Raw genomic sequence first — 27,425 nt, 5'->3', positions numbered from 1 at the left:
AAGGCACTATATCTAGCTACTTCTATCTCTCTAATCCAAGTTGTAAAAACCCTGTTGGCCAATGGGAAATCGATATGGCGCAGAAGCGTGCTATTGGCCTAATACTACACTCCTTCTCTCTCTCTCCCCCCCCATCTCTCCCTACACTCTCTAGAACTTGTTGTGCCTAACCAGGCCCCTCCATTGACAGACAGACGGGCATCATACTTCTCTTTTTTATAACACCACTATTACATATCTCATTTCCTCACAAAGACAGGCCATTGTGTGAGGCAGGGCTACAGTAAGTGAATCAGTGGACAGCTGGTTAGAATGGCTATAATGGGAGCTTATTGAGCCTGCGGATGCGGGAGTGTGTGTGTGTGTGTGTGGAGGGTTTGGTTTGTACAGTGTGGATCTTTGGASCTGCAAGGATGAAAAACGACACCGTCTCACTGTGGCCTGTTCCTCTAATAAGGCCATTTACACACACACACACATGACTGGAATGGGTTTATCCTGATGAGGAATAATCAGTGGTGGAAGTGGTAGAGAAAGGAGTGTGTGAGGATAGTGTGTCTGAGTGTGAGTGRACGGTTGCCTGCATGTATGTGTGTGTTTGTACTTACACTCCTCTTTTAGGTCGTGCTATGTAAAACGTGGCGTGTGTATGGTACTCACGCTCCTCCTCCTTAGGATCGAGCTGAGTGACGCTGATAGAGAGGAGGTCCACGCGCTCCTGCAGGGAGTTGACCCGGAAGGAGAAGGAGTGGGCCTCGTTGAACAGCTCCCCAAAAAGATCCTCTGCGTACTTACCTGTAGAACACACACAGACAGAGAACGCACACTTAATACACACACTTAATACACACACTTAATACACACACTTAATACACACACTTAATACACACACTTAATACACACACTTAAGTATAATACAGGAATACAATCAAGCATAATAACAGAATAAACATGCTTACCTAACAGAAAAATGTGAGTACGGAGTGTGTTGTTTAGGTGTGAGTGTGAACAGTGTGTGTGAGCGTATATGTGTGCAACAACGTGTTTTCTGCGTGTCCGTATTATGAAGGTGTGTATGTGTGCAGACATTGTGTGTGACTCACTGAGGCTGCTGAGCTGTCGAATGACGTTAGCTAGGGACACATTGGTCACACACTCCAGCTCGTTCTTGATGGCCCGCGGCAGCACCGTGTGGCACAGGTGCCTGGGCTCAATACTCCTCTTCACCAACGGCATCCTGGGATACGGCTACCACACCTGGAGGGCGGGAGAGGGGGTGGTTTAAGTTATTACATCCCTGGATACCTCTACCACACCTAAAACTCAATAGTTTAGTTATATTAAACCTTTAATAATGTACAAGTATACCATTACTACTGTACAATTAGGTCTATTACTGTACAATTATGTTGCAATTATGTAGTAATTATGGTACAGACTGCTACAAGGCTTCCAACACAGCCTGATCTACCCTACACAGAAATTAATCAGGCTACATTTGTTCCACACAGCCACAAATTAGTCCCCCTCTAGTCAGATGGATTATTTTGAAAGGTGATCAATTTCCATTGGTGCAGGTACCTCCTAGCGTTTAAAAGGATTGGCCTGTAACCAAAAGGTCGCTGGTTCAAATCCCTGAGCTGACTTGGTGCAAAACATTTGTCGATGTTGCCCTCGAGGAAGGCATTTAAGCCTAATTGATCGTGTAAGTCGCTCTGGATAAGAGCATCTGCTAAATTACGAAAATGTAAAAGTAAATTATGGACTGTGTTCCAAATTTCCTATAGGCCCAACCCTGGTCAAAAGTAGAACAAAAGTAGAACAACATTACACATTACACACACACAACACACACCACAACACCAGAGACAATTCACCCCGCCACACACCTGCCTAGAGACAATTCGTTCCCCCAACAACGCCACGACCAGACACACAGACCACCAGAGATAAATTCACCCCCAAACACACAACGAGAGATAATTCACACCCAAACCGACCGACACACCAGTGGCCCGCATAGCTAACAGGATAGCAACCTCCCCCTGTCACCTCTCCATGGCTAGCATGCTGCTGCTACTAACAAACCAACTGAAAACACGCTGGTGCTTACGAACGCACAAACACACACACCAACGTTATAGCTAGAACACAACCTGCTACTCTCACACAGTGACTCACAAAAGGACTTACCAGTCGCACTTTACACCAGTGGAGGCTCCTCAGAAGAGGAAGGGAAGGACAATCCTCAGTGAAATTCACAAAAATAGTGAAACACCGAAAACATTAGATAAAATAAATCATTGTCAACAAATAATTGATTAAAACACACTGTTTTTGCAATGAAGGTCTACAGTAGCTTCAAAAGCACTCTGTAGGGTAGCACCATGGAGTAGTCGGAGAACAGCTAGTTTCCGTCCTCCTCCGGATACATTGACGTCAATACAAAACTTAGGAGGCTCYTGGTTCTCACCCCCTTCCAAAGATTTACAGTAATTATGACAACTTCTGGAGGATTCATTTCGACCTATCGGAGCTCTTGCAGCATGAACTSTCATGTTGTCCACCCAAGCAAATGATCAGAGAATCTAGTACTGAAAGCATAAGCTACAGCTAGCCACCACCGCAGTGCATAAAATGTGGTGAGTAGTTGACTCAAAGAGAGGGAGACAATAGTTGTACAGTTTTTAACAAATACATTATTTATTTTTAATGAAGGAGGAGCAAGAGAGAGAGAGCTAGCTATATTTCATATGCTTTTCACTTTCATTTACTTAGCTAGCGATTGCAGCTAGCTATTTTATCCTACTCAAACAGAGAGGGATGCTATATGTTACCTAGCTGGCTATGGCTATCCAACACTGGAACTCTTCCAAGTCAAGGTAAGCTTTTGGTTTTATTAATTTATTGCCACCGGGGCCGCCTGCTAAACTGCTTGCTAAATGTACAATGTAATTCATGATTGTAGCGGGTTTACTAACTCGTTAGATCTAGTAGCTACAGTACCAGTCAAAAGTTTGGACACACCTGCTCATTCAAGGCTTTTTCTTTATTTTTACTATTTTCTACATTGTAGAATAATAGTGAAGACATCAAAACTATGAAATAACACATTATTATTCTACAACGTAGAAAATAGTAAAAAATTAAGAAAAACCCTGGAATGAGTAGGTGTGTCCAAACTTTTGACGGGTACTGTACATTGTAAACTTTCATTCATAGGCTAGGTTGTAGCAACCTCATGATGGGTATAGGGAAAATTTGAGTATAATGTAGTAGCCTAAACCTATCGATGTTACATTGAGCTGGGTGAATGGAATATATATGACAGTCATCCAATATGCTGTAATAGAAATAAGGCCATGCTCATAAAAAAAAAAGATATATTGTCCTCATCTTAAACGACACGAACCGCCATGCTTTACACTCACACTAGCTCACCAAAATCAACCACTAGAAATACTCTCTCTTCCATGAATAATGCATACAGTACACATGGGGGAAAGTCAAAACACATACAGTGCATTCGGAAAGTATTCAGACCCCTTCCCTTTTTCCACATTTTGTTATGTTACAGCCTTAATCTATAATGGATTAAATTTAAAAAAGATCCTCAATCTACACACAATACCCCATAATGACAAAGCAAAAATAGCCTTTTAGAGATTTTTGCACATTTATTAAAATGAAAAACAGAAATACAATATTTACATACGTATTCAAGGCACACACAAACCTGTCTATATAAGGTCCCACAGTTGACAGTGCATGTCAGAGCAAAAACCAAGCCATGACGTTGAAGGAATTGTCCGTAGAGCTCCGAGAAAGGATTGTGTCGAGGCAGAGATCTGGGGAAGGGTACCAAAATATTTCGGCAGCATTGAAGGTCCCCAAGAACACAGTGACCACCATCATTCTTAAATGGAAGAAGTTTGGAACCGCCAAGTACTTCCTCGAGCCACTGCCTGTTCACCCCGCTATCATCCAGAAGGCGAGGTCAGTAGAGGTGTATCAAAGCTGGGACCGAGAGACTGAAAAARAGCTTCTATCTCAAGGRCATCAGACTGTTAAACAGCCATCAATAGCACATTAGAGGCTGCTGCCTATAGGCATAGACTAGAAATCCCTGGCCACTTTAAGGAATGGAACACTAGTCACTTTAATAATGTTTACATATCTTGCATTACTCATCTCATATGTATATACTGTATTCTATACTATTCTACTGTATCTTAGTCCGTTCCACTCTGACAACGCTCGTCCATATGTACAGTTGAAGTCGGAAGTTTACATACACTTAGGTTGGAGTCAATAAAACTTGTTTTTCAACACTCCACAAATTTCTTGTTATCAAATTATAGTTTTGGCAAGTCAGTTAGGAAATCTACTTTGTGCATGACACAAGTCATTTTTCCAACAACTATATACAGACAGATTTTTTAACTTATAATTCACTGTATCACAATTCCAGTGGGTCCGACGTTTACATACACTAAGTTGACTGTGCCTTTAAACAGCTTGGAAAATTCCAGAAAATTATGTCATGGCGTTAGAAGCTTCTGATAGGCTAACTSACATAATTTTTGTCAATTTGAGGTGTACCTGTGGATGTATTTCAAGGCCTATCTTCAAACTCAGTGCCTCTTTGCTTGACATCATGGGAAAATCAAAAGAAATCAACCACAGTAATAGGAGTCCTATATTCGACAACCTGAAAGGCCACTCAGCAAAGGAAGAAGGTCCACTGCTCCAAAACCGCCATAAAAAAGCCTAATTGAACGGTTTGGGCAACTCGCAACATGGGACAAGATTCGTGCTTTGTGGGTAGCGCAAGAGGACTTGATCTTCTGGTGTGCGCAGTCGTATCCAAAAGATGGTATGATTTTGCCTCTTCGACTAGGCGATTGGTCCGCCAGGAACTGGCTTGTTCACACGCACGGTTACACGGGGCGATTTATGGTGTTTAGGAGATGAAAAGAATGGCGGTGACAGGTTTCGTTCGAACAGATAGCTGGAAGATAATATACCGATTCCCAACCGTGTGGAGGAACAGAGCACCGGGTGGCAAAGCCTCTCACAAGTTGCGCCTCTCTACTGAGTGCCTGCGTTTTGACGTGGAGTTCAAGCCAGTAGTATGTGTCTGGCGGTGTATTCTGGCACAAAATATGATGGCTTCATGAGGGAGGAAAATGATGTGGGATATATTGAAAGCATACATCTGGCATCAGTTAAAGGAAAGTTAAAGCTTGGTACGCATAGGAATGGATTCATCCAACTGGGACAATGAACCAAAAGTCATACTTCCAAAGTTGTGGAGAATCATTAAATGGCTTAGGAGCAACAAAGTCAAGGTGGTATTTTTAAGGAGTGGCCATCACAAAGACAAACTGATCACAATCAACACTCCTAATAGACATTTTGATGGGCAAGAACATGAAAAGAAGTTGTGGTGAGCGAAGCCAAAGAGGCCTCAAACCATGACTCAGTTAGCACCAGCTCTTCAAGGAGTGTAATGGAGCCACAAATTAAAACCCAACTTATTGTGGGAAGCTTGTGGAAGGCTGCCCAAAACATTTGACCCAAGTTTAAGAAACAATTTAAAGGCATCATGCTAAACAAAATACTAATTGAGTGTATGTTATAAAATCTTCTGACACACACTGGGAATGGTGTATAGAAGAATGAAATATAAAGCTGAATAATATATATCTATCTCTACTATTATCTGACATTCAACATTCTTAAAATAAGTGGTGGGATCCTAACTGACCTAAAGACCATAGAGCTTGACACTATTTTAGCTGATGGATCTTAAATGTCAGGAATTTTGTTGCAAAAAACTGAGTTTTAAATGTAATTTAGCCATTATTTGGTGTATGATGTAAACTTCCGACTTCAATCTGTGGTATAGTTTCCTACTTAGGTTTGTGTGTATTGGGTATATGTTGTGTAATTTGTTAGATATTACTTCACTGTCGGAGCTAGAAGCACAAACATTTCGCTACACCCGCAATAACATCTGCTAATCACGTGTATGTGACSAATAAAATTGGATTTGAGCTGGCCGCCTGGCCAAACTGAGCAATCGGGGGAGAAGGGCCTTGGTCAGGTAGGTGACCAAGAATCCAATGGTTACTCTGACAGASCTCCAAAGTTCCTCTGTGGAGATTGGAGAACCTTCCAGAAGGAAAACCATCTCTGCAGCACTCCACCAATCAGGCCTTTATGGTAGAGCATCCAGACGGAAGGAACTCCTCAGTAAAAGGCACTTGACAGCCCACTTAGTTTGCCTAAAGGCACCTAAAGGACTCTCAAACCATGACAAACAAGATTCTCTGGTCTGATGAAACCAAGATTGAACTCTTTGGCCTGAATGCCAAGCGTCACGTCTGGAGGAATCCTGGCACCATCCCTACGGTGAACCATTGTGGTGACAACATCATGTTGTGGGGATGTTTTTCAGCGGCAGGGACTYCGAGACTAGTCAGGATCGGGGGGGGAAATTAAAGGAGCAAAGTACAGAGAGATCCTTGATGAAAACCTGCTCCAGAGCGCTCAGTAACTCAAACTGGGGCGAAGGTTCACCTTCCAACAGGACAACGCAGGGGTGGTTTCGGGACAAGTCTCTAAATATCCTTGAGTGGCCTAGCCAGAGCCCGGACTTGAACCCATTCGAACATCTCTGGAGAGATCTGAAAATAGCTGTGCAGCGACGCTCTCCATCCAACCTGACAGAGCTTGAGAGGATCTACAGAGAAGAATGGGAGAAACTCCCCAAATACAGGTATGCCAAGCWTGTAGCATCATACCCAAGAAGACCCAAGATTGTAATCACTGCTTGTAATCACTGCTTCAACAAAGTACTGAGTAAAGAGTCCAAAATACTTATGTAAATGTGATATTTCTGTTTTAAAAACCAGTTTTTGCTTTGTCATTTTGGGGTATTGTGTGTAGATGGATGAGAGAAAAAATCATGAATTTTAGAACAAGGCTGTAACGTAACAAAATGTGGYAAAAAGTCAAGGGGTCTGAATACTTTCCGAATGCACTGTACTTGTAGAAAGATTTTCTTACTCAGCAATATCCCGACTGAAACTGTCTCTCTTCAATCGTGAATCTCCATTTAACTAAACGGGTAAAGAATGTTTCAGAATCTGAGGGAGGGATATGGAGAGAGAGAGGAGAGGACTGGAGAAGAGGAAATAAATAAATAGAAGGGAACATTTACAGCGAGTGAAGGTGAAGAAAGAGGAAAGAAAGAATAGGCTCCATTTACAGTAAATGAACCAAGAGGGACATTTAGGCTGAACAGCAGACTAAATGACAGGCTCTTTCTCTGTGAGACAATGGTAGTCTATCATGTCCAACCAGCCGTCCGCTCCCTCCCTGACATGAATTAATCATAATGACATTAATGAATCAGCACTATAATCAAGGTGGACATGTTTGATAGAGTGGAAGCAGACAAGGTGCAATAGGGTGACTGATAAACCAGCTACTACAGGAAAAGTCATTAGTACCAACTAATATTCTGTCTTAATTCACCGCTGATGTATTTCATTTCTATAGGACTCTATAATGGTGTTACAGTCATGGAGCAATTAACATGATCATGGAGCGTATCCCCCCCAAAAAAGTAGTCCATAAGAGGCATTACTAGCGCTAGCAACTAAGGACACACTTCTTTATGGGCTAGTAGGAAGCCTGTTAAATGGTTTGTTGATGTGAGTCATGTTACAATCCTCTTAATTGAACTCAACCYCCTCCATATAGGGTAATGATCAGCCCTCGTATTTATCTAAGCGCCCTTTAAGATTTATAGGATGTACTTCAAGCTGTACTGTGGCACATTCTTAAAAAACATAAAACATTATGAGAGCAGCATAGTAGCCCAGCCCCCACACAACTACTAGGCTACACCTCCTACCCTCCTCTCATCCATCTCTCTCCCTCTCTCTCCCTCCCTCCCTCCCTCTCGATTTCTTATGCACGCACGCTCACACACTTCCACTTGGGCCTCCAGTGACCCTGCATGTGGTGACCTTTTTCAGGACCCTGTTTTTTATTTAATTTTGTATTTAACCTTTATTTAACTAGGCAAGTCAGTTGAGAACAAATTCTTATTTACAATAACGGCCTACCAAAAGGCAAAAGGCCTTCTGCGGAGACGGGGTCTGGGATTAAAAATAAAACACACATCACGACAAGAGAGACACAGCAACACTACATAAAGAGAGACCTAAGACAACAACATAGCATGGCAGCAACACATGTAAACACAGCATGGTAGCAACACAACATGACAACTACATGGCAGCAGCACAAAACATGGTACAAACATTATTGAGCACAGACGACAGCACAACGGGCAAGAAGGTAGAGACAACAATACATCACTCCTGTGTTCCAATGGCACGTTGTGTTAGCTAATCCAAGTTTATAATTTTAAAAGGCTAATTGAGCATTAGAAAACCCTTTTGCAATTATGTTAGCACAGCTGAAAACTGTTGTGCTGATTAAAGAAGCAACAAGCTAACACAACGTGCCATTGGAACACAGGAGTGATGGTTGCTGATAATGGGCCTCTGTACGCCTATGTAGATATTCCCTAAAAAAAATCTGCCGTTTCCAGCTACAATAGTCATTTACAACATTAACAATGTCTACACTGTATTTCTGATCAATTTGATGTTATTTTAATCTACAAATGAGATTCATTCCAATCGGCCAGAATGTCGTCTTCTCTCTTAARTCCCTGTTGAATAAGGATGCGTGAGAATGGAGTTTCCCTCAATTCACTATTGTTATTTTTGAGATGGTACTCTGATCACTCATTTTCCTGGAAATCAACTCGTTAATTTCTTACTCATCCCTCTCTTATTGACTGAGGGATGTCCTTCAGGGGACATCCTTCAGACAAAACGGAGGAGCATTATCTKCTTCAGTTGCCCTGGACCTTGACAACCCTGATTGGATTCCTTCACTAAGCCACCAGCACATAGGAACAGAGATGAGAGAATGAGAATAATCAAGGTTGATCTCTCCACAAAGAATCATTACAACTGCAAACACCATTTCCAATGTCCTCTCATTCCTCTTTTTCTTGCTCCTCTTCAAAATCAGTAGCCTCTTTCCCTACTGCTCCAACATCCCAACCCCCACCTCAGCTCACCCCATTTTCATCCATCTCTACACTGCTTGGGTGGTACATCCTACCTGTCACTCATCACCAAGGCAACAGACCATTGGGATGCTGGTCACTACCCCAGGAGAAGAAAAAAAAGAGGGAAAAAAAGAGAAGATGGACAGAGTCAGAAGTGTGCACGGAGAGAAGAGATAGAGAGCATAAGAAAGCACAAGATTGAGAGCAGCAGAGAGAGAGAGAGAGGAGAGGGAAAGAGCGAGCGATCGAGAGAGAGAAAGAAAGAGCAAGAGAAAGCACAAGATCGAGAGCAGGAGGAAAAAAAAGAGAGTGAGAGGGAGACAGAGAGATCAAAAAGTATTGGTCTATTGTGCGACACAAAGGGACTAGCGGAGGGAGTGTGTGCAGCACGTGTCTGTATAGTGCAGGGTCCTCCTCTCGCTCAGCTCATTGCTCTCTGAACAATATGGCAAAGAGAGGAGCTACTGAATACTAATGGAGAATTAACTTACTCACATGGCAGCACAATGGAGCACAGGGCCACACAAGTGGTCAGGTCAAGGGCCCTTATACAGGGCAGACAAAGAACACAGACACGCACCCCTCATATTAATTTTTCTTAATTTAATTTTACAAATCGATACTTGGAGTCACAGTATTGGCAGAAAAAATACTGCAATACTCTACTGTATCAATGTTTTTCCCCCATCCCTAATGTTTCTACCCACCACATGTCTCTAGCCCCCACTCTCCCCTCGTTGCACCCTCTTTCYGTTGCTTAACTTACTCACAGATGAGTTAACTGTGTGTGATATAACCACCCAGCAAAAATTACCCCATTGTGTATTTGGTGGGCAAGGTGGGAATTGCTGACACCATTCAAACCAATGAGAATTCGGGAAACTTTAAAGCCAATTATCACAAGTTATTTTTATGCAAACGTTACTCAGAGTGTTTAAGTGTTCTGTTGTGTAATGTCAACATAAATGTATCTCACACTGCCCATGAGCACGTTGACATGAACAGTAATAGTTCAGTAGGCAGATTACGCAATGGTCCTGAAAACATCTTACTCTGRTTATGTTACTCGGTGTAAGGTCWAAATTCGAAGTAAGCATAAGTCGATTTCAAACACCTGCTTTTCTGAACACCTTAAACCGGCGTTCCAGCGGTGTATTTGATCTTAAACAATAGGTAAGTAAAGAAATAAAACAACAGTAAAAAAACAAACATATACATATGCTTTATACAGTAGCGAGGCTACATACAGACACCAGTTAGTCAGGCTGATTGAGGTAGTATGTACATGTAGGTATGGTTAAAGTGACTATGCATATATGATGAACAGAGAGTAGCAGTAGCGTAAAAGAGGGGTTGGCGGCTGGTGGGTGGGACACAATGCAGATAGCCCGGTTAGCCAATGTGCGGGAGCACTGGTTGGTCGGCCCAATTGAGGTAGTATGTACATGAATGTATAGTTAAAGTGACTATGCATATATGATAAACAGAGAGTAGCAAGCAGCGTAAAAAGAGGTTTGGGGGGGTTGGGGGGCACACAACGCAAATAGTCCGGGTAGCCATTTGAAATAGTCCGGGTAGCCGGCCTTCCTCTGACACCGCCTAGTGTAGAGGTCCTGGATGGCAGGCAGCTTAGCCCCAGTAATGTACTGGGCCGTATGCACTACCCTCTGTAGTGCCTTGCGGTCAGAGGCCGAGCAATTGCCGTACCAGGCAGTGATGTAACCAGTCAGGATGCTCTCGATGTTACAGCTGTAGAACCTTTTGAGGTTCTCAGGACCCATGCAAATCTTTTTAGTTTCCTGAGGGGGAATAGGCTTTGTCGTGCCCTCTTCACGACTGTCTTGGTGTTTTGGCCACCTTCTAGTTTGTTGTTGATGTGGACACCGAGGAACTTGAAGCTCTCAACCTGCTCCACTACAAGCCCGTCGATGAGAATGGGGGTGCTCGGTCCTCCTTTTCCTGTAGTCCACAATCATCTCCTTAGCCTTGGATACATTGAGGGATACGTTTATTATTCTGGGACCACACGGCCAGGTCTCTGACTTAMATAAATGCATGTCACATAAGATAAACTTTTAAGTTAGTGACAACTTTGRTGTCATTCTGATACAATGTTATGGGCAGCTGATCCAAAAAGATGGGCTTATTTCAGYCAAAGTGAGGGCTGCCCTAACCAGATATGGGCTGCCCAAACTGSGKCACACTGGGACAATGCCTTAGGGGCCAGTAAGGAGCCGATTCGCTTTTGTGGGAAGCCTACGTGTGTCCAACAATTTTGCCCGCATTGGGCCCACATCATGCCAGTGTGGACATGTTTGCTGGAGAGCTGCGCGTGGTCTCAATTAAATAGCCTGYAGGCTATATGTATGGGCAAAGAAGCACGACAAAGTTGTCTTTCCATGGAAATGAACTTCCTAAATATGATAGGCTCTGACATTGACTGGAAATATTGAGAACTCATTTGTCTTCCTGCAAATTGTCTCACTCCTATCAAAGTTATGCAAAACGTAGCTCAAGTAAGTGTCTACTCTCCTATTCTATTTCGCCCCAACGCTACTCTCTTTCAAATGACATCCACCCTATTGGCTGATATAGCCCAATAATATGATAGCCTAATACACTATGCAGCGTTTGAAAAGTATGTGGACACCTGCTCGTCGAACATCTCATTCCAAAATCATGGGAAATAATATGGAGTTGGTCCCCCGTTTACTGCCATAACAGCRTCCACTCTTCTGGGAAGGCTCTCTACTAGATGTTGGTACATTGCTGTGGGGTCTTCCATTCAGCCACAAGAGCATTAGTGAGGTCGGGCACTGATGTTGGGCCATTAGGCATGGCTCGCAGTCGGCTTTCCAATTCATCCCAAAGGTGTTAGATGGGGTTTAGGTCAGGGCTCTGTGCAGGTCAGTCAAGTTCTTCCGCACCMATCTCGACAAACCAWTCTGTATGGACCTCGCTTTGTGCACGGAGGCATTMTCATGCTGAAACAAGAAGGGGCCTTCCCTAAGTTGGAAGCACAACATTTTCTAGTAATGTCATTATATGGTGTAATGTTAAGATTTCCCTTCACTGGAACTTAGGGGCCTAGCTCAAACCATGAAAAGCAGCCCCAGACCACTATTCCTCCTCCACCAAACTTTACAGTTGGCACTATGCATTGGGGCAGGTAGCGTTCTCCTGGCATCCACCAAACCCAGATTAGTCCGTCGAACTGACAGATGGTGAAGTGTGAATCATCACTCCAGAGAACGCGTTTCCACTGCTCCAGAGTCCAATGGTGGCGAGCTTTACACCACTCCAGCCGACATTGGCATTGCACATGGTGATCTTAGAGTGCTCGGCTGCTCGGCCATGGAAACCCATTTCATGAAGCTCCCGACGAACACCTGGTATGCAGTTCTTCCATAGTCTGCATACTCACCAGACATGTCACCCATTGAGCATGTTTGGGATGCTCTGGATCGACATGTACAACAGCATTCCAGTTCCTGCCAATATCCAGCAACTTTGCACAGTGATTGAAGAGGAGTGGGACAACATTCCACAGGCTACAATCCACAACCTGTGAAGGAGATGTGTCGCGCTGCATGAGGCAAATTGTGGTCACAGCAGATACTGACTGGTTTTCTGATCCACTCCCCTACTTTTTTTTTTTTTTAAAGCTATCTGTGACCAACAGATTAATATCTGTATTCCCAGATCCATAGATTAGGACCTAATTTATTTATTTTAATTGACTGAATTCTTTATATGAACTTTGAAATTGTTGCATGTTGAGTTTTTACTTTGTTTGGCATAATATAACTAGTTTATACTACAGTTTCCATAAATTCATCTTAAATGGCACTTGCTTTTTCATTGACTGAACACATATGGGGAAATTGAGCAATTAGGATTTGTTATCTGTACAAGTGATGATAAACTAGGCATTGTTATGATCTGATGTTACATAGATAAGTGCACAAATGTTTTCCCATTCAAGTACTCACGAGAGTACTCGAACAGTCAAAAATGTTAAAATGCCCATCCCTACTCAAATAGCATTTCAGAGTTTTTAAATTAAAACTCTGACCTTGGGTCACATGAGAATCGCAGGTATTTTAAGCGATTTCTTAGGCAATTGTTGTGCATTATGATCTTGACTTGGGTGGCAAAATTTCTGGGACTGGGCCTGCAAAGTGAGCTGRGTCACATACACCTAAAAATAACATTGTGGGACTGTGGTTGGGTTCTTGCGGGAGCAGGTYGGAGTTGGACAAGAAGTCAGCGGGAGCGGGCGTGCACGGTATGGTATGAAAAGCAGCGAGCGCAGGATGAAGCAATCTGTCCRGAGTAGTCCTCTAATCCGTAGCTCAGCTCCTTGGAGTGGCCTTTTCAGTACCCATAGTGTGGGCTGGGAGACGGGGGTAGAGAGGGGCAATGGAGCACAAAGCTGTGGATTTACAGACTAGCTAGGAATTGAGGTTCGCTCTGTCTGCTAAATTGAAAAGTCATAAAAATCCGACACAATTCGAAACATTTCTACTCATGGTATCTGGATGTAAAATGAATGAACTGAATCATCAAACCTCTCATTAGACCAGCATGCAAGAACAGAACAAAGAATAGAAGAGGATTCAGTATGAATAACCAACACAGCAGCAAAACAGGATAGTATTCAGTATACCAACAGAGCAGTGCTGAGGAACCACATGGAACACATATCCACACAACCCCCACAGGCTCACAGACACACAAACACACTTCATAAGCCTAAAATATAGAACAGAATTCAGACTAATCAAACTCAACAAATCCCCCAATTTCAACAATGGACATGCCTTTGAGTTTGAGTAAAGTCACTGTTTTCAACCCTTCTCCTGTCCCACACAATAGAGTAGCCTAGCCACTGCCAGCAACACAGACACCCCAAAGACGAAACATACGTGTTGSATTTCTGATGCTAAAAACAGCAGGCCAATCAAAACACAAAAAGCACCCCGGTAACCAATCACAAAGCGCTCTAGAACAGCAGCAGCCAATCACAGGAGGGAGAGTTCAAAACGGTAAACAGTCCCACAGCTGGTTTAGATTAGTAAGAGATACTCAGCGGAGGTCCCCCACAGCTTGAGCAGAAAAGAGAAGAAAATGAAAAGAAAACAATTTTTTTTGTGTTTCCTTTGGCTGTTTTAAGATGAGAGCTGTTTCATGTGGCAGCTCAGMGGACCTGTTTGGGAAAATGTGCTTCTGGTGGTGCGTGTCTCCTTTTTTGTTATTCTAATGAAGAATATCTAAATCTCTTAGATGATATTTGCCTAATTTTCTCTCTCATTAGAACCTCTGCACTTGAAACKATTTTTTTTCTTCTTCAGAACATGATCAGTTTTTCTCTCATCCACAACAGAAAGTGCTTTAGCTGGGCTACCTGTCTGCCTCCCTGGCTTTGCCTATCAGATTGATTCACAGTTATCCGTCTTGAGAAGGTTGAAAGAAACATTGATGTGTCAAGCGACATATGCACTGAGTTCCTAATATTGAGTTGTATCCCCTTTTTCTCTCAGAACTGCCTCATTTGCCAGACCCAGATTTGTCTGTCAGACTGCCAGATGGTGAAGCGTGATTCATCACTTCAGAGAATGTGTTTRCACTGCTCCAGAGTCCAATGGCGGCGAGCTTTACACCACTTCAGCCGACGCTTAGCATTGCGCATGGTGATCTTAGCCTGTGTACCGCTGCTCGGACATTTCATGAAGCTCTAGACNTGTACCGCTGCTCGGACATTTCATGAAGCTCTAGACTAACAGTTGTTGTGCTGACGTTGCTTCCAGAGGCAGTTTGGAACTCGGTAGTGAGTATTGCAACCAAGGACAGACGATTTCTACGCTCTACACGCTTAAGCACTCGTTGGTCCCATTCTGTGAGCTTCTGTGGCCTACTATTTCGAGGCTGAGCCMTTGTTGCGCCTAGACATTTTCACTTCACAACAACAGCACTTACAGTAGATGGGGGCAGCTCTAGCAGGGCAGTCGTTTGACGAACTGACTTGTTGGAAAGGTGGCATCCTATGACAGTGCCACGTTGAAAGTCACTGAGCTCTTCAGTGAGGCCATTTTAKTGCCAATGTCTGRCTATGGAGCTTGCATGGCTGTGTGCTCGATGTTATGCACCTGTCAGCAACGGGTGTGGCTGAAATAGCTGAATCCACTAATTTACAGGGGRGTCCACATACACAAACACATACACTACCGTTCAAAAGCAGCTTCATGCAATAGTACCGGCAAAACAACAGTCTCAACGTCAACAGTGAAGAGGCGACTCTGGGACGCTGGCCTTCTAGGCAGAGTTGCAAAGATGATGTGTATAAAAAGAAAAGATTAAGATGGGCAAAAGAACACAGACACTGGACAGAGATACAGATGAAGTCGGAAGTTTACATACACCTTAGCCAAATACATTTAAACTCRGTTTTTCACAATTCCTGACATTTAAGCCTGGTAAAATTCCCTGTCTTAGGTCAGTTAGGATCAGCACTTTATTTTAAGAATGTGAAATGTCAGAATAATAGTAGAGAGAATGATTTATTTCAGCTTTTATTTCTTTCATCACATTCCCAGTGGGTCAGAAGTTTACATACACTTAATTATTATTTGGTGGCATTGTCTTTAAATTGTTTAACTTGTTCAATCGCTTCGGGTAGCTTTCACAGGCTCCACAATAGTTGGGTGAATTTTGGCCCATTCCTTCCTGAAGAGCTGGTGTAATCTGAGTCAGTGTTTGTAGGCCTCCTTGCTCGACATGTTTTTTCAGTTCTGCCCACAATTGTTTCTATAAGATCGAGTCAGGCTTTGTGATGGCCAGTCCAATACCTTGACTTTGTTGTCCGTTAAGCCATTTTGCACACAACTTTGGAAGTATGCTTGGGTCATTGTCCATTTGGAAGACCATGTCTGCGACCAAGCTTTAACTTCCTGACTAATGTCTGAGATGTTGCTTTCAATATATCCACATAATTTTCCTCCCTCATGAATACATCTATTTTGTGAAGTGCACCAGTCCCTCCTGCAGCAAAGCACCCCCACACATGATGCTGCCACCCCTGTGCTTCACGGTTGGAATGGTGTTCTCGGCTTGCAAGCCTCCCCCTTTTCCTCCAAACAACAACGCTGGTCATTATGGGCCAAAAAGTTCTATTTTTGTTTCATCAGACCAGAGGACATTTCTCCAAAAAGTACAGATCTTTGGTCCCATTGTGCAGTTGCAAACCGTTAGCTGGCTTTTTTGGGGCGGTTTTGGGGCAGTGGCTTCTTCCTTGCTGAGCGGTCCTTTCAGGTTAGTTGATATAGGACTCGTTTTACTCTGGATATAGATACTTTTTGTACCTGTTTCTCCAGCATCTTCACAAGAGGCCTTTGCTGTGTTCTGGATTGATTTGCACTTTTCGCACAAAAGTACGTTCATTCTAGGAGACAGAACGCGTCTCCTTCGCTGAGCGGTATGACGGCTGCGTGGTCCCATGGTGTTTATACTTGCGTACTATAAGAATTATAAGTGAATAACTGTCTGTGTAAACAATTGTTTGAAAAATTACTTGTGTCATGCACAAGCAGATGTCCTAACTGACTTGTCAAATCTATAGTTTGTTAACTTCTTCTTAATAGGGGGCGCTATTTCCACTTTGGGAAAAAATGTGCCCAAATTAAACGGCCTCGTACTCTGTTCTAGATGACATGATATGCATATTATTATTACCATTGGATAGAAAACACTCTGAAGTTTCTAAAACTTTGAATTATATCTGTGAGTAAAAAACAGAACTCATTTGGCAGGCAAACCTCCAAACAGGAAGTGAAAATTCTGAAATGGGTCTTCTGTGAAGGGCTGCATTCAATTACCTTGTATTTATGGATATGTATGCACTTCATACGCCTTCCACTAGATGTCAACAGGCAGTAGAACGTTGAAATGAGGTGTCTAGCCTGATGTGGGACCGAATGAGAGCTTTTGGAGTGACAGGTCAGCCATATTGGCAGTATTTTGCCTGGTTGTCACATCCATCTGGTGACACGATTCTTGATTTGGATTGATTTCTGAAAAACATCCTAAAGATGGATTATCAACTGAGTTTGACCAGTTTATTCGACTATTATTATGATTTTATAATTTTTCGTTCATGCATAAAACTTCATGGACACGGTGAGCGCCACTATGCTGGCCAAAGTTGCTAATTCGACAAAGAGAGAAATGGACATTCTAAAACAAAACAACGATTTATTGTGGAACTAGGACTCCTTGCACTGCATTCTGATGAAAGATCATCTAAGGTAAGAGAATATTTATGATGTTATTTCGTATTTTTGTTGAATATGTTGATTCCACATGGCGGAGAATGGCTGAGCGCTGTCTCAGATTTTGTATGCTGTGCTTTTTTTACTAAAGTTATTTTTTTAAATCTAACATAGCGGTTGCATTAAGAACCAGTGTATCTTTAATTATATATCTTTAATTAATATGTCCCAACATGTATTTTTCAGCCAAGTTTTGATGAGTTTTTCTGTTAGATTACGTGACTCCAAAATTTCTCCGGACAATTTGGAGCATTTTTGCGCCATGTTCACAATTTAAAACCAGGATTTTGTAGCTATAAATATGCACATTTTCGAACAAAACATAAATGTATTGTATAACATGCTGTCATAAGACTGTCATCTGATGTTGTTCCAAGGTTAGTGATTCATTTTATCTCTATTTGTGGGTTTTGTGAAAGCTATCTTTGCGGTGAAAAAATGGCGTTGTGTGTTGCGCTATTGTGGTGAGCTAACATAAATATATGTTGTGTTTTCGCTGTAAAACATTTTAAAAATCGGACATGTTGGCTGGATTCACAAGATGTTTATCTTTCATTTGCTGTATTGGACTTGTGATTTCCTGAAATTATATTATATGATATTCCCTGTGGCGCTAGGCTAGGCTATGCTAGTCAGCGTTTCTGATGAGGAGGATCCCGGATCTGGGAGGGTGATTAAGTTTAACAAGAAATTTGTGGAGTGGTTGAAAAACAAGTTTAAATGACTCCAACCTAAGTGTATGTAAACTTCCGACTTCAACTGTATGTGTATGCATATATGTGCATATGTATGGATATGTGTATGTACAGTACGTGTATATATATGGATATATATATTTACCAAAAAAAGATATGGGGGATTGGAAATGATGCAGACAATTACATTGATGGAAGTAACAATCTTTCCGCAATATTAAGCTGATCCACCCCTAAAAAAAAGAAAKAAMAATGACCTTTTATACCAGTAGACAGCATTTTTGCTCTGTTAGCCAAATTGAAAATGAAAGGTTTTTAAAATCTTTACGCATTTGTGAATCATTGCATTAATCAAGTGTGCTATATGCAATACGGTTTAGATGAGAAGCTCCTGTTTGGATTGCTATCCTTATTTCGTTTTTCTATATACTATGTTATTTAAGGCGTCAGCATGCTTCAGTTTGACCGAACGAGTGTACTCGCATACTCCCTTTAAAGACCTTCGCATGAAGAAAAAAAAACAGCAATGGTACTGTTTYTTCATTTTGAGWCGCCGTAGCCACTATACACTAAATCAGAATTGATCTAAGATTAATTGTGACATTTTTGCAGAGGAGATGTTAAGCCGAGCAATTTTACATCTAACTACAATGTTTGGTGCAGTATTTCTCATGGAAAAATGTGCATGAAAATGAGCCACCTGTTGTTGAATTGACAACAAAGACTTTATTGAAGTATCCCTATTGTTGACCAATCACAGACGAAATGGCGTGTGCCCGAACATGTTTATGTGCTCAAAGCTGAAAAAACCCTTACCAAAGTCGAAAACAAACAAATACGTCACAAAATGGCGTCATAATATATGCACAAACTCTTCCGAACTGTTTTGTCTGAGAAGCATGCGGACGCCTTTATGGTATGCTAATACCTGCCACCCTTATAGCCCCCAGTCATCCCTCACTCATCTCTCTTCTCTCTCTTCTGAGCCTTGAAGCTCCTGGTTTCGCATCAGGCATTGTGTCGAGGTGATGAGGTTCTGCTCTCTTTCTCTCTCCGTCCGTCTCTCTCTCTCCGACCCTCTAGTGTGCTTGAAGCTCTTCTCTCCTCGGTTCCCTTCTAGCCCTACCTCCTCCCTCTCTGCTTTGATAGTAGTTTGGCTCAGGGCAACCCCCTGCACAGCTCAGCAGCAGGGAAGATTTGTTCAGAACAGTACAACAGGAGCCTGAGGTCTGTTCTCTCAAGGTCAAAGCTCACAGCTTTGTTCACTTTCATCTTGATGATAGCTTTAAATCAGAACAGAGAAGCACAAACACACACAATGTATKTATGATGTGTGAGAAGTGTATTTGKTAAAAAGAGAAACTGAATCCATCTTTGTCTCCTKTCCATGTTTTTGGGACATATTATAGTATTCCCATCGATCTATATTGAATCATTTGGATGAGGGGAGACAAGCAGAACATTGTCAGTACCAGAGCTTCGTTTGGCGATGGTGTCTGTTTCACGCCAAGGTGTTTTACTTTCAAAATAACTTTTGCTGGCTTACACAGCACTTTTGTTCTCTAAGTGAGGATCACTGAGGAACAAGTACAACTGCACTGTCTGAGGCTCTGAGCATCATACTGTGTGTGTGTTGTCGTGTCTTTGGCATCATTAAACTGAAGACTTATTTTATCTAATCAATTCTCTGTAATTATTATTACGTGATTAAACTAATCACGTAAATGTAATTAACTAGGAAGTCGGGGCACCAAGGAAAATATTCAGATTACAAAGTTATAATTTTCCTAATATAACTTTCAGATTTTTTTATATCTGATCAATTAGTCTTCTAATTAATGAATTATTCTTTACCTCACGTTAGTCTCATTCCAAACGTCGTAAATTGTTGGCGTTTAATTAATTTAGTTTTTCTGCACGAACCCAGTCTTCACTATGAATCATCCATACATCAATTGTCTCAATCATTTATTTATTAACCTACTAAATAATCACAGAAATGCACATACAAACAAACAAAGTAGATATGGTTACAAGGAAATTATAGGGGATGTCCTAGTGGGCTAAACCGGTATTACGGCTTGGTGGACAAAAGGGAAGTGGGTGTAGACTAAGAAAGGCGGGAATTCACAGCAAATGAAAAGATCGACATATCACCAATCGGATTAAACAACACAATGCTAACTCCAAGTCAATCACACTTCTGTGAAATCAAACTGTCCACTTAGGAAGCAACACTGATTGACAATACATTTCACATGCTGTTGTGCAAATGGAATAGACAACAGGTGAAATTATAGCAATTAGCAAGACACCCCCAATAAAGGAGTGGTTCTGCAGGTGTGACCACAGACCAATTCTCAGTTCCTATGCTTCCGGCTGATGTTTTGATCACTTTTGAATGCTGGCGGTGCTTTCACTCTAGTGGTAGCATGAGACGGAGTCTACAACCCACACAAGTGGCTCAGGTAGTGCAGCTCACCAGGATGGCACATCAATGCGAGCTGTGGCAAGAAGGTTTGCTGTGTCTGTCAGCGTAGTTTCCAGAGCATGGAGGCGCTACAGGAGACAGGCCAGTACATCAGGAGACGTGGAGAGGCCGTAGGAGGGCAACAACCCAGCAGCAGGACCGCTACCTCCGCCTTTGTTGCAAGGAGGAGCACTGCCAGAGCCCTGCAAAATGACCTCCAGTAGGCCACAAATGTGCATGTGTCTGCTCAAACAGTCAGAAACAGACTTCCATGAGGGTGTATGAGGGCCGACGTCCACAGGTGGGGGTTGTGCTTACAGCCCAACACCGTGCAGGACGTTTGGCATTTGCCAGAGAACACCAAGATTGGCAAATTCGCCACTGGCGCTCCTGGCTCTTCACAGATGAAAGCAGGTCACACTGAGCACATGTGACAGACGTGACAGAGTCTGAGACGCCGTGGAGAACGTTCTGCTGCCTGCCAACATCCTCCAGCATGACCGGTTTGGCGGTGGGTCAGTCCATGGTGTGGGGTGGCATTCTTTGGGGGCCGCACAGCCCTCCATGTGCTCGCCAGAGGTAGCCTGACTGCCATTAGGTACCGAGATGAGATCCTCAGACCCCTTGTGAGACCATATGCTGGTGCGGTTGGCCCTGGGTTCCTCCTAATGCAAGACAATGCTAGACCTCATGTGGCTGGAGTGTGTCAGCAGTCCCTGCAAGAGGAAGGCATTGATGCTATGGACTGGCCCGCCCGTTCCCCAGACCTGAATCCAATTAGCACATCTGGACATCATGTCTCGCTCCATCCACCAACGCCACGTTGCACCACAGACTGTCAGGAGTTGGCGGATGCTTTAGTCCAGGTCTGGGAGGGAATCCCTCAGGAGACCATCCGCCACCTCATCAGGAGCATGCCCAGGCGTTGTAGGGAGTCATACAGGCACGTGGAGGCCCACACACACTACTGAGCCTCATTTTGACTTGTTTTAAGGACATTACATCAAAGTTGGATCAGCCTGTAGTGTGGTTTTCCACTTTAATTTTGAGTGTGACTCCAAATCCAGACCTCCATGGGTTGATAAATTTTGATTTCCATTGATAATTTGTGTGTATTTTGTTGTCAGCACATTCAACTATGTAAAGAAAAAAGTATTTAATAAGAATATTTCATTCATTCAGATCTAGGATGTGTTATTTTAGTGTTCCCTTTATTTTTTTGAGCAGTGTATTTACGCTCAGTGTGTCGTCGTGATATCTGTTGTAATCGTCCTTTTCTGTTGGAAAGTTCGTCTGCCCTCTCTCTCTCTTCCGTGGTTAGAATAGTAGGTTCAGAGTCCCATTCAGAAATGTTCTTATAGAATAGATGTTTCGGCGGTTGTCGGTCRTCGCATTCACGGGTACATAATTTCTAGCTGCAGACTAGTAATTAGTATCGAAGAGTAGCTCTTATTCTATCGGATCGATAGTCTCAGAGTTTAACCACGTGGTATGGTTCAAAGATTCAGCAACCATTACAACCTTAGCTCCCTCGATGGTCGAGGTACGCATGGTCTCTACTCAAGCCTTCGCTCCCTCTGGATCGAGGTACTGGTCTACTGGGAAATTCCCATGGTGGGGGTTATATCCAGAACCGTAGGAAAGGGCTGTCCCATGATGCCAGATCAATTTCTGTGCTCATGTGGCGGGCCTATGACTTAGGGAATTGGAGTTTCCTTCATTAAACAGTTTAAAATCACATTACATAATTTCACAAATAGTTTAATCTTTACTGATTCAGTTTATACAACAATTAGATGCAAGCCTCACAACTGAGACTCTTGTATAAACAGAGTTATGGTAATGTGGCTGTATTGTCTCTCATGAGTTTCACAAACATTAAACGATATGGACTGGTCGTAGCTGGATTCTACCCCCGACCGTGTACACCTTCTTCAAAACATGGACATTGTTCAGTTCTCAAGTTCTGTGATGTGGAAGAGGTTCCTTTGTTCTCCTGTGAAACTCTCTCTCTCTATACTGCATGGCCATGAGGAGAGAGACTCCTCTCGGAATTTATGACCTGCGATAACAGAGCCTGGGTGTAGGGGGGAGAGAGAGGTGGTGAAAGAGAAGGGGATGGTGCAGAGAGAGGGGGATGGTACTCACTATCCCCAAAGAGGGCCACGTCATGACAGTGTGCGTGCGTGCGTGCGTGCGCAGTTGGAGGCTGTGAGCTGCATGCTGCATCTCTTATTGATGACCGACTATGACCTTCATTATTCATGACGTTAGGGTTTCTGTTCACTCAGCATATACAGTCTGTTCTTTAGACATATTCACCACTGGTGTTGGCACAACCACTCTGTTCATTAGATCGTGTATTTTCACTACTGGTGTTGGCACAACCAGCCTCTGTTCATCAGACATATTCACCACTGATGTTGGCACAACCACTCTGTTCATTAGACATATTCACCACTGATGATAGCACAACCACTGGTTGGCACAACCAGTATTACTGGACCAGTAGGCCAGCCAGCTCTAGAGGTGTTGAGTAATAATGGACCAGCGGGCCAGCTCTAGAACTATTCCATTATTACTGGTCTGGTGGGCCAGCTCTAGAGGTGTTCCAAGAACCTGCCAGTCTGCCACGGTTGCCTGTCCAGCCAGTGTTATTGTGGCCTAGGAGCTGTGCCAACACAACARGGGGAGCACTGCAATCTGAGCACCTGTATGCTGCCATGCCAAGGCTCCTGTTGTGATCATCGCTGGGCAGAGGAACAGCAGGCGAAAGGAGATGGGGCAGAGTGCTAAATGGCGGCAGTGCTATATGGTCAATGTGCTATCGCCTACCACTCTTATTGTATGTGAGAAATGATCATGGGAGAGAAAGGGTAAGTATGCCAGGAGCTGGGTTGATGTCTGTTCCAATTTCAGTCGTTGCCCTTTAGTTTCGGTTGGCAAGAAGATAGCTGTTTCTGAGCATCTAATCAGAGCATTTGTAAGAGCACTGACTTATGAGTAATGCAAGGCGGTCTTGGCATTGTATCACAAATAGGCTTAGTTATAATTAAGGTCTAATTTAGACCTGTCTCCTGAGACCGAAGAGCCTATCTAGGTATTCCATATGCATCCCTGTGGAGTAGAGAGACTCACTGTAGCTGTGTCTGAGACAGGAGACCTAGCTAACTGACAGGGGCCATGTCCGAATACCCATACTAGCGTTCTACATACACTATACACTACGTTCAAAAGTTTGGGTTCACTTAGAAATGTACTTGTTTTTGAAAGAAAAGCACATTTTGTCCATTAAAATAACATTAAATTGATCAGAAATACAGTGTAGACATTGTTAATGTTTTAAATGACCATTGTAGKTGGAAACAGTATTATATTTATGGAATATCTACATAGMCGTACAGAGGCCCATTATCAGCAACCATCACTCCTGTGTTCCAATGGCACGTTGTGTTAGCTAATCCAAGTTGATCATTTTAAAAGGCTTATTGATCARTAGAAAACACCTTTGCAATTATGTTAGCACAGCTAAAAACTGTTTTGCTGATTTAAAGCAGCAATAAAACTGGCCCTCTTTAGACTAGTTGAGAATCTGGAGCATCAGCATTTTTGGGTTCGATTACAGGCTCAAAATGGCCAGAAACAAAAGCACTTTCTTCTGAAACTCGTCAGTGTATTCTTGTTCTGAGAAATGAAGGCTATTTCATTTGAGAAATTCCCAAGAAACTGAAGATATGTACAATGCTGTGTACTACTTCCCTTCACAGAACAGCGCAAACTGGCCTAACCAGAATAGAAAGAGGACTGGCAGGCCATTAGAGTGTCTAGTTTGACAAACAGACACCTCACAAGTTCTTCAACTGGCATCTTCATTAAATTGTACCCGCAAAAAAACAGTCTCAACGTCAAAGTGAAGAGGCGACTCCGGGATGCTGGCCTTCTAGCAGAGTTGCAAAGAAAAAGCCATACCGTTGAATTCGTTTACATACACTTAGGTTGGAGTCAATAAAACTCGTTTTTCAACCACTCCACAAATTTATTGTTAACAAACTATAGTTTTGGACAGTCAGTTAGGAAATCTACTTTGTGCATGACAAGTAATTTTTCCAACAATTGTTTACAGACAGATTTTTTTCACTTATAATTCACTGTATCACAATTCCAGTGGGTCAGACGTTTACATGCACTAAGTTGACTGTGCCTTTAAACAGCTTGGAAAATTCCAGAAAATTATGTCATGGCTTTAGAAGCTTCTGATAGGCTAATTGACATAATTTGAGTCAATTGGACGTGTACCTGTGGATGTATTTCAAGGCCTACTTCAAATTCAGTGCCTCTTTGCTTGACATCATGGGAAAATCAAAAGAAATCAGCCAAGACCTCGTTTGTCTTTGTAGACTCCACAAGTCTGGTTCATCATTGGGAGCATTTTTCAAACGCCTGAAGGTACCAAATTCATTTGTACAAACAATAGTACGCAAATATTAACACCATGGGACCACGCAGCCGTCACACCGCTCAGCAAGGAGACGCGTTCTGTCTCCTAGAGATGAACATACTTTGGTGCGAAAAGTGAGAATCAATCCCAGAAACAACAGCAAAGGCCCTTGTGAAGATGCTGGAGGAAAACAGGTACAAAAGTATCTATATCCAGAGTAAAACGAGTCCTATTTCAACATAACCTGAAAACCGCTCAGCAAGGAAGAAGCCACTGCTCCAAAACCGCCCAAAAAGCCAGACTACGGTTGCAACTGCACATGGGACAAAGATCGTATTTCTGGAGAAATGTCCTCTGGTCTGATGAAACAAAAATAGAACTGTTTGGCCATAATGACAATTGTTATGTTTGGAGGAAAAAAGGGAAGGCTTGCAAGCCAAAGAACACCATTCCAACCGTAAAGCACGGGTGTGGCAGCATCATGTTGTGGGGGTGCTTTGCTGCAGGAGGGTCTGGTGCACTTCACAAATAGATGGCATCATGACGGAGGACAATTATGTGGATATATTGAAGCAACATCTCAAGACATCAGTCAGGAAGTTAAAGCTTGGTCGCAGATGGGTCTTCCAAATTGACAATGACCCCAAGCTACTTCCAAAGTTGTGGCAAAATGGCTTAAGGACAACAAAGTCAAGGTATTGGAGTGGCCATCACAAAGCCCTGACCTCGATCTTATAGAACATTCGTGGGCAGACTGAAAAAGCGTGTGCGAGCAAGGAGGCCTACAAACCTGACTCAGTTACCACAGCTCTGTCAGGAGGAATGGGCCAAAATGTACTCAACTTATTGTGGGAAGCTTGTGGAAAGCTACCCGAAACGTTTGACCCAAGTTAAACAATTGAAAGACAATGCTACCAAGACATATTGAGTGTATGTAAACTTCTAGCCCACTGTGATGTGATGAAAGAAATAAAAGCTGAAATAAATAATTTTCTCTACTATTATTCTGACATTTCACATTCTTAAAATAAGTGGTAATCCTAACTGACCTAAAACGGGAATTTTTACTAGGATTACCTGTCAGGAATTGTGAAAAACAGAGTTTAAATGTATTTGGCTAAGGTGTATGTAAATTTCCGACTTCAACTGTATGTGAGAATGCTGTTCTTTTGACTACAGCTCAGCGTTCAACACCATAGTGCCCACAAAGCTCATCACTCAGCTAAGGACCCTGGGACTAAACACCTCCCTCTGCAACTGTACCCTGGACTTCCTGATGGGCCGCCCCCAGGTGGTAAGGGTAGGCAACAACACGTCTGCTCTGATCCTTAACACTGTGGTCCCTCAGGGGTGTGTTCTTAGTCCCCTCCTGTACTCCCTCTTCACCCACGACTGCATGGCCAAATGACTCCAACACCAACATTAAGTCTCCCTCAATGTCAGCAAGACAAAGGAGCTGATTAGCATGGGACTGCAAGGCGCTACAGAAGGTAGTGCACACAACCCAGTACATCACTGGGGCCGAGCTCTCTGCCATCCAGGATCTCTATATTAGGCGGTGACATAGGAAGGCTCGACAAATTGTCAAAGACTCCAGCCACCCAAGTCATAGACTGTTCTCTCTGCTACCGCATGGAAATCGGTAGCATAGCACCAATTCTGGAACTAACAGGACCCTGAACAGTCTCTAAGCCATAAGACTYCTAAATAGTTAGTTAAATAGTAACCAATAGCTACCWGGACTATCTGCATTGACCCTTTTTTGACTCAACACATATGCTGCTGCTACTGATTATTATGTAACCTTTTGCCTAGTAATTTTATACCTACCTACACCACCTTGACTTTTTCCCAATTTTTTCCATCGGACTGCCAGGCATTTAGACCACTCCAACTGACGCTTGGCCTTACGCATGGTGATCTTAGGCTTGTGTGCGGCTGCCATGGAAACCTATTTCATGAAACTCCCGACGAACAGTTCTTGTGCTGTAGTTGCTTCCAGAGGCAGTTTGGAACTCGGTAGTGAATGTTGTAACCGAGGACAGATGTTTTTTACGCACTACGTGCTTAAGCTGTCGGCGGTGCCATTCTGTGAGCTTATGTGGCCTACCCCTTCGCGGCTGAGCCGTTGTCGGTCCTAGACGTTTCCACTTCACAATAACAGCACTTAGAGTTGACGGGGGTAGCTCAAGCAAGGCAGAACTTTTACGAACTGARTTGTTGGAAAGGTTGCATTATATGACGGTGCCACATTGAAAATCACTGAGCTCTTCAGTAATGCCATTCTACTGCCATTGTTGGTCTATGGAGATTGCATGTCTGTGTGATCGAT

At 42.9% G+C, this 27,425-nt stretch overlaps 1 protein-coding gene across 1 annotated transcript in view; it reads right to left on the bottom strand.

Annotated features, from left to right (window-relative positions):
* The window catches only part of wasf1 (WASP family member 1), a 161,006-nt gene that overhangs the window by 66,105 nt on the left and 67,476 nt on the right, over positions 1–27,425 (bottom strand). The window contains exons 3-4 of the mRNA XM_070435905.1: positions 1,104–1,257; positions 661–795 (exon numbers count right to left, since the gene is read on the bottom strand). Of these exons, the coding sequence (XP_070292006.1) occupies positions 661–795; positions 1,104–1,236 (268 nt within the window). The 5' untranslated portion in view covers positions 1,237–1,257. The remainder of the gene's footprint in view (positions 1–660; positions 796–1,103; positions 1,258–27,425) is intronic.

The sequence above is a fragment of the Salvelinus sp. IW2-2015 genome, linkage group LG28 (assembly GCF_002910315.2).
Source record: "Salvelinus sp. IW2-2015 linkage group LG28, ASM291031v2, whole genome shotgun sequence".
Lineage (NCBI taxonomy): Eukaryota > Metazoa > Chordata > Actinopteri > Salmoniformes > Salmonidae > Salvelinus > Salvelinus sp. IW2-2015.
This window is presented reverse-complemented; position numbering and strand designations above follow the sequence as displayed.